This window comes from Trachymyrmex cornetzi, unplaced genomic scaffold (genome assembly GCF_001594075.2).
Source record: "Trachymyrmex cornetzi isolate Tcor2-1 unplaced genomic scaffold, Tcor1.1 scaffold205, whole genome shotgun sequence".
NCBI classification, from domain to species: Eukaryota; Metazoa; Arthropoda; class Insecta; order Hymenoptera; family Formicidae; genus Trachymyrmex; species Trachymyrmex cornetzi.
This window is the reverse complement of record NW_017296691.1, coordinates 764,007-772,744: the sequence shown is the minus strand read 5'-3', so window position 1 is coordinate 772,744 and position 8,738 is coordinate 764,007. Positions and strand designations below refer to the sequence as shown.

At 41.7% G+C, this 8,738-nt stretch overlaps 1 protein-coding gene across 1 annotated transcript in view; it reads right to left on the bottom strand.

The window, feature by feature from the left end:
- LOC108759766 (uncharacterized) overlaps positions 1–8,505 on the bottom strand; it is an 18,066-nt gene extending 9,561 nt beyond the window's left edge. Inside the window, exon 1 of the mRNA XM_018505380.1 lies at positions 8,091–8,505. Within this exon, the coding sequence (XP_018360882.1) occupies positions 8,091–8,505 (415 nt within the window). The remainder of the gene's footprint in view (positions 1–8,090) is intronic.
- Between the last annotated feature and the right edge of the window lie 233 nt (positions 8,506–8,738).

Here is an 8,738-nt window from a genome sequence, read left to right as displayed (position 1 = left end):
CGGGCGCGGCGCAGTTCATTTTGCGGGTACGTGCCGGGTACCGTTCGTTATATCCGGGTATTACGTAAAAGCGTCCCTCCTGGCTACAGTATACCTCATGTTAGGGGGATCGAACCGAGACTACTATCGCGTCCACGTCTCTGCGCGCACTGCGCTCACGTCAACGGCCATATTGATACTGACGCTTGGCGCAAATACCGCGAGAGAGCGTGCCCTGCGCCCCACCGTTCGACTCCGACACTCCGAACTCCGACCGGCGCTTCGGTTCTTCCCTCTCTCTCTCTCTCTCTCTCTCTCCCCCTTGTTTCCCCCGTCTCTTTTTTTCTATCTGTTATCCGGCATTTGTCACGACGCGTTCTGTAACGATGATATTTCTCTCCCGCTCGCTCTATTCCCCCCCCTCCCCTTCCTTTCGTCCCTACTTGTCTCTTTTTTCCTTGATTCGTCTCGTCCACGCTACGATTTCTGTGACACGTGAGCGCGTCGGCCTCGTACTGTCGCGAGGACTGCGAGAACGCGTCGCGGCGTTGCCGCAGCGCAGCGACGGCGGCTAGCTATCGATGTCGGGCGCATTCGAAACTTCGATACTCGCCGTCCTCTCTCCCTCCCTCCCTCTGTCTCTCTTTCTCTAACGCGTGCGCGCGCGAGCGCGTCTCGTACCTCGGCGCCGCGCCGTTAGTCTCTCGCGCTTTCTCCCCTTCGCGTTCTCTCTCACTCTCGGAGTTTACTAGCGTCGGTAGTGCGGGGGTTCCAGAAATGAATGGCTGATTCGTCGGCCGCCCAGGTAACCCGGCCAATGGAAGCGCGTTGCACGCGCGGCGCGCAAATCACGAACCGAGGACACCGTTATCCCTCCCCCGCGGCAGGCCCAATCAGATACGAGCAATTAAGTAATTGCGGCGCACGGGGCATACGCGCGCTAGCCTACTATTCAGCCGCCTAGCCTAGCCTAGCCTAGCCTAGCGCGATGGTACTCGAATCCAATACTCGCTCGCAATTTTCGAACGAGCACCGGAGTACGGGGTGCTCTGTTCTCTCCCTGGTGAATGGATATCGATACGCACTTCGGGAATATTAACATAGCCGCAAGACTCGTGAGAGAATTCGGACGAGCAGCGGTACGACTCGATCGATTCGGAGTTCGGAGTCGAGTCGACGGAGCATGTTTTGAAATCGCGCGCTCTCTCGCATAATCGGGGCGCGTAACTGTGAGAGCGCACGCCACTATTTCCACCACTCCCGCGTCGCCGTATCGGTTAACCATTCAATAATGACTTATGAGTTAGGAAAGAAGGAGGATAGGAAGGCACAAAAAGACGACAGTAGATTGCCTCGACACTCTGCTCGACAGCCTCTCTATCGAAAGAGGGAACGCTCTATTATTCACGCCGATTCAACATTGTTAGATATCGAAGGAGCAATGATAATCTAATCTGTTCGGTTAAGTAACATTTTGTTATTTTTTACTTTCGTCTTGGCTATTCATAGTCGATCCTTGTATTTAAGACAGCTGTCTTAAATCCAATCTTGAGATGTCACGAGTAAATCAGAAGATTGTTGTATTAGCGTCTTAAGACATTTCTTAAAACAATATTTGAATAAACACGGACTATAAATATTAGCCTGGATCAAAATGTAAATTAATCCATTTCCGTTGTTAGTTTCAAGTCCAAATTAATATACGCATTCAGTAAATAATAAACCAAATTTAAATCAAATTTAATACATTTTCTAAAATTAAATCGTTTAACTCTATTGTGTTTTAGTCAAATTATAACGACATATACAGTGAGTGCAAAAAGTATTCGTACAGAGAAAATATTTTTTAAAAAAACTTTATTTTTAAAAAGTAATTATTATCCAGCGAGAAATGAGTCATCGAATTGATGTCGAATCGATATCGATACAATGATTTCAACTCAATTTGACGTCGATTCGACGTTTAATTGATGATCATTTCTTGTTGAATAATTAACGATTTATTCATAAAGAATAAAATAGACTGTATATTTCTTAAAATTATATATACTAAAAAGATGTGTATTAATTGTAGAAAATATATCATTTGAAAAATAAGCAAAAATTAAAAATTGTATTGTTTGAATGCTCAAAAAGTATTCATACAGACGAGAAGTTTAGCTTCTAAAATCAGGAATACATGCGAAGCTCATTTATTTATGTTAGAACAGAATGTATTCATTGTATAAAATTGCTAATTACCGTTTATTTTCTACAAATAAGACTTTTTTTATAACAAATTTCCTTGTACGAATACTTTTTGCTCTTACTGTAAGGTATAACAAAAATAACTCAAAATAGTATAATTTGATATTATAAATTTAACGGTGAAATGGCGACTAAAAACTCTCACAATCAGACTAAAAACGTTATTGCGATTAACGAAAATGAATATATAGTGATTCATAAATAAATGTCATTTCAAGCGATAAATGTACACATTGAAATAAGTAAGAAACGTCATATGAATATGTGTTCTATATACCTTAGTTTTAGAGTTGGAAGAGTTATTAAAGGCAATATTCGAAATGTCCGCATCGTGCGGACTTGAACGCTACCGCGCTGCAATATCGATGAATACTGTTTGTAAACACCAGATAAAGTTGAAACGTACTAAGGCATACTATATGTATGTTGACGCTTAAAACGAACGTTTCAAACTTTTCCTTTAATCATCTATAACTCGAAAATCTTTCGAAGTACTGACATACTTTTATTAATCACTCTATATATAGGGTATTCTGAAAATCGTGATACAACCGACAAAGAGGTAATTTCTCATATAAAAATAAATAAGAAATATATAGTAAAATTTTTTCAACAATTTTTTAATTAATAAAATAAATACATTATTGAATGCTTGCTGCATTATTTTACATTATACTAAAGAAATTGATGTTAAAATAACAATGAATAGTCAGATTGGGTGAATCAAACAGATTACTAGTCAAGTGTACACGCATTTAATAAATATTCAAACTTGTAACTTTTCGAAAACAGAGCTCTATACAAAAAATTTTATTTTATATATATCTTTTTGATTTATTTTTACATGAGAAACCACCTCCTTCCCATTGTATCCTATATTAATTTCTGGAACACCTTGTATAAGAAAAATTAGATCAAAATTTGAATCCAATTCACTAGAGTGGAGATTCTATATATAATCGAAATAAACAATGCGGAAAAGAGCTTTTCCTTAGAGTATAATTCTTAAAGTAGAATCGTTCAAGGTTAATGCAAAACAGAGATCGTCTTTCGAAATATATACAGTGAATGCAAAAAGTATTTGTACAGAGAAAATATTTTATAAAAAGACTTTATTTTTGAAAAGTAAATATTATCCAGCGGGAAATGAGTCATCGAATTGATGACGAATCGATATCGATACGATGATTTCAACATCAATTCGACGTTTAATTGGCGATTATTTCTTGCTGGGTAATTAACAATTTATTCATAAAGAATAGAATAGACTGTATGTTTCTTAAAATTATATATACCAAAAAGATGTATATTAATTATAGAAAATATGTCATCTAAAAAATAAGCGAAAATTAAAAATTCTATTATTTGGATGCTCGAAAAGTATTCGTACAGTCGAAAAATGTAGCTTTTAAAATCAGGAATACATGCGAAGCTCATTTGTTTATGTTAGAACAGAACATATTTATTGTATAAAATTGCTAATTAATGTTTATTTTTTACAAATAAGACTTTTTTTATAGAAAATTTCCTTGTACGAATACTTTTTGCTCTCACTGTAGAATAGATCAATTAATCATATCTTAGAAGCGAGTTTGTTTTTAACCCCGAAAATACAATAGGTATATAGTAAGCCCTAAGATTTAAGGAATTGACCAATCAAAAGGCCTGTTCTTTTAAGCTGAACTTTTGCACCAGCTCATCTTTGTTCCTCTTCTTTTGTCCTGGTGAGAAAAGGAAAAAAAATAAACTGGTGCAAAAGTTCAGCTAAAAAGAACAAACCTATAGTATTCCCAATTATTCTTCTCATATTCGACTGTAATTGATAAATTTCTTGAAGCTTAAGGCTTAGTACACCTATTGTGCTTGCGGGGTAAGACGACTGTAGCAGTGTTCGGAATCACGTTTGGATTTGTGGGTATCCCCGTTCAATACCTCGCCTCGCCCCGCCGCGCCGCGCCGGAGTGAACCGCGACGTCTGTATTTCGATGAACGCGCCGCACCGCATTCGGAGTGCGATACACGCGCGGAATATTCATACGTTTCGCGGGTGTAGAATCGCAGCGTCGCGCCGCCGCGCTCGCGATTCGCATCGATCCATCCGCGAATCCTCGCGATTGTGTTCCGTCCGGTTCCTACGACACGTGCGCGCGGATACGCGGGACGCGCGCATGCACGTATACGACGTTTGATGGATGCCGGACTCGGAAAGCGCGTACGCGAGTCGAATATTCGTAATACGAACGCCACCGCTTGGTGCTGGGCATTATTCGTCATCCCCGCTGATCCTCGTAGCGATCGAGTAGCGCGAATACTAAGTAAACTGTCGACAACAGCTCGCGCTTGCACCTATTCCTGCGCTCGCTTTCATCTATTATTTATTAGCGCACCGTAAACAAAAAAACTTTTTTTAAGATCGAATATAAAAATATGGAATATTAAATTATTGTTTAAATTATTGTATTGAAAAAGTATTTAAAAATGTATAAAATTCATCCCGAGTCGAAATTTTAGTGCTACTTTCCAATCTCTTTCAACCTTAATTAAATCTTAAGTAAACCTATTTTGATACTCAAACAGTCATATAGGACCGATTACTTAATCTACAGCTTCTATTTAGAAAACTTCTTTTTTGAGTCTAAAAATAGGAAATTTTCCAATAACTGCCATTTACAAGCTCAACGTAGGAGTTCAATTCATTAGATTGGAACCAATTATAAATTTCTAAAGTCTCTACATGTGTTCTAATTATAAATCTTTAGAAACTACATACACGTCCTAAAATTAAGGTTCAAAGTAGGAACAAAATTTCGACTCGGGATAAAATGTATAAGGAGACAAGGGAAGACACTTGCCTCCCTTTAATTTTAAGTTTGTAAATCATTAAAGCCCAGTTTTACAACTCACTTAATTCTTATTCTAGAATTGGAAAGAGGTAATGAATAAGATGAACCTCGGTTAAGAGAGTTAACCGTGAATTGTGAAACTGGGCCTAAAAATCAAAGTTCCTGCATGCTGTTAGCAAAACTTTTACTTGAAATTGGCTGAGAAATTTGACGTAACTCCTTTATTCATTATTTCAAACAACATGTGTTATTTAGATTGAGAGAAGATAACTTTTTCAGAAACTTTAGGATTAGAAGTAAGAAAGTATAAATGCGCTAAATGCTTTCGCAAGCACTTTGACGGCCGTGCGCTCGCTCGATTTTGACGGTCTCTCGTTTATCATCGAGATCGCATTCAACGTAAACATGGAATGAGGGTCACAACCGTATTTGGCATTGAGCGTACGGCCTGCATACGAGAATAAGCCTCTCGATAAAGTCAATGGGCGAATCTCATTTCCGAGCTCAAGTACATACTTCGTCTTTAGACGTACGTCGAACGGGATTCGCATTCTGGATACGTTCTTGGGGAGCGTAAAAAGGAAACGCCCGTTTTATCTTATCATCTGTATTAAACATGTTCTCCATATTTTACCACCGTCAAGCGAATTTCTCGCGTAGGTCCGAATGTTAAAGGTCGGGGAAAGTAAGTTACGCCTACGCGCGGGGTACGTTACAAATATTGAAAATTTTCCCAGAGAGTACGAATAATCTGACAATACGATATGTAACGGAGAATCCGTGCGTTTTTTTCGCATGCATTTCGAGCACCACGTTTCAACGTATTTTTGCGTTGAAACATCTCGATATTAGAGCTTCTACCGCACTGATGTGGCGCAACGGCCAGCGCACGAGTAGCGAGCTTTCCTTTTTTTTTGCTCGTGTACGGCTCTGTACTTCGTTGCAAGATAGACAGGGTAATTGCGGTACCACGTCGTACGTACGCCGCGTTGTACGTGTATAAAGAGCTTGTTTACCTGGCGGGCAATGGTACGGGAAGAGACCAACGTTCTCCCTCGTTCCGGACGTGCACTTAGAAAATATCGCTCGAGAGCCATAAGCGTCTCAGACTATCTGCTTTAGGTACGTCGTCGCGTTCATATTAAGCGAAACGTCGGGCGCCGCTTTTCATCTCGGATACACGGAGCAATTGAGAAAAGTCGGTCGACGGAACGATATAATTGCGAAACCGCGTTATTTCAATAGATACACGTAGAATTTTTACTTTGCACGAGGTAACGCAACTTCGGGGGTAATTAGCGACTTTAATTTCTCTTGCGAAAAGGATTAAAAATATATACAGATTTTGTCACCTATATGCGAGATGTTCCGTCTGACGGCGTCCTGAAATTCCCATCAAAGCGTTCTGTTCTTAGAAACGCGCTCGGCGTTATTTTGGAATTGTTAGACACGGTTACCTTGGTTTCTTGTTAGTCGTTTCTAACATGCATCGCAGCACGAAAAGCGAATTTTTATGATTTTAATACACGGTAAGAATTATGGTCCTGCTAAAGTATGTAAAAATTTAATTAGATACAGATCTAAAAATAATTTTATTGGACTATTAAACTATAGAGAACGTTCAAGCTGGTTGTTAGAATATCAACATTTTTTATGACTGTTGCTCAGTTTTGACATTCTCGAGTTTTCAACGTAATTATTTTGATGGTAAAAATTATTCCGAAAAAATTATTTTCAGATCTGCATTTAATTAAAATTTTACATATTTCTAAAAAATTGTTCTTTCCATGTAGAAATTCAATTGTACTCAATGTCGTATATATAGCGATAATATTTAAACAATAACTGCGAAATGCTAAAAAAACGATCTTATCAAAGTGCTACAAATGTGCATTTAAGCAGCTTTTTTTACAGCTCTTAATAGCGTTATTTAGACCCCCCCTTACATATAATAGCCATATAATACATATTATTAAAATAATTGTTCAATATAATTTAGCCGAGCTTCGGAGCTTCTTTGAAAAAAATGGACCCTAAAATATAACTTTAACCTACTTGCGCGAAATAAAAGTAACCGGTGGTCTTTCTAAAAGCAATTACTGGAAGCAATTTGCTCGTACTTTCAGGGCGTACTGTAAATTAGCCACGGCAAGAGTATACCGGCGTCGTATGTGACGTGTACGGTACATGTAATTTCCTCGTCGATTATGTTTCAGCAGCATAACATCGCTTCTGTCAGTTTCCTGCCCGCGCACACGGTACACGGTACACGGTACACGGTACGAGGACTACGAGGCCACTTGGGCCGGTCGGGAAGAAGGACTCCGGAAGCCCAGTGGAAAAGGGCCGGAAGTATCCTCCAGGCGGGAAGAGACCAGACCTGCGACATCGCTCAAAGGACCATTCTCTTTCTCTCTCTCTCTCTCTCTTTCTCCCTTCTCGAGCTCGTTACCGCCGAACCGTGTCCTGAAGTATAGCACCACAAAGCGAAGTACAACTCTCGACCACACGCGGTCCGCTCGACAAGCACATCCGTAGAAGCCGCCCAGAGCACCCCGTGTGTCATCAAACATCAACGACGTCGACAATCACGACGACATCGACGACGGTCAACAACAGTGACCACCGTCCAACGACTCCCACGCCAAATCCCATCGACCTTTCCAAGTTTATAGGAAGCGCGACGCACGTTCTACGAATAGCGCAAAGCAAAAGGTCGATTTGAAAGGTGAAAAGAGGAAGAGGTAGAGAGAGAGAGAGAGAAACGATGATGAAAAAGGGGAAAGAGAAAGAGGACGAAACCGCATTATCGATACTACCGGATTCAACGATCCCTCCCAAAGAGCGTACGACTTTGGATATACAAAGCGCACCAGGCATTGAGTTAGGATTAAAAGAAACGGTGTATACGGTGCTTGCGTATGAGAACAGACGAGGGGCGAGAGAGAGAGAGAGAGAGAGAGAGAGAGAGAGAGAGAGAGAGAAAGAGAGCTGGAGAAACGGGGACGAAGAGGAACTCGCGAACAGTTGCCTCTCGTCGCGCCTGCGCCTCTCGTCGGAAAGCTCCGGCTCGTTCTCTCGGTCCTCGTCGGTCGTAGCCGTGATCCTCCGTTCCGCCGGTGTCGCCCACCTCGGGCTCAGTGAGCCGGTGTGTGAGCGCCGCGACGCCTAGAACAGCACTTTCGTCGCCGGAGTTTTCGTTGTCGTCGTCATCGTCGTCATCCTCGTCGTCGTCGTCGTTCCCATCGGCGTGGATTTGGCGACGGTTCCACCTCGTCTTTGTCGTCATCGTCGTCGTCGTCGTCGTCGTCGTCATCGTCGTCGTTCTCGATCGAGCGCCGTCTGTCCTCGTCGTCCTCGTCGTCAGCTTCGTGATCATCGTTCCCATCGTCGTTCTCAACATTGTCACCGTCATCATCGTCATCGTCATCGTCATCTTCGCTGCTCTGGTGGTGCTGGCGCTATCCGGGAGGCACGCGACTACCCCAAGCAGTTTCCGTGCGCGAGTCGCAGGTCGCAGTCGCCGCGGGAAGAGAGAGACGGACGAGTGCAGTACTACCACCCCGTTCCTCCCCTCCTTCTTCACCCTTGCTCCATCTGTCTCTTCTGCACCTTCGCTCTTTTTCCTCCCACTCTCCCTCTCCCCCCTCTCTCTCTCTCTCTCTCTCA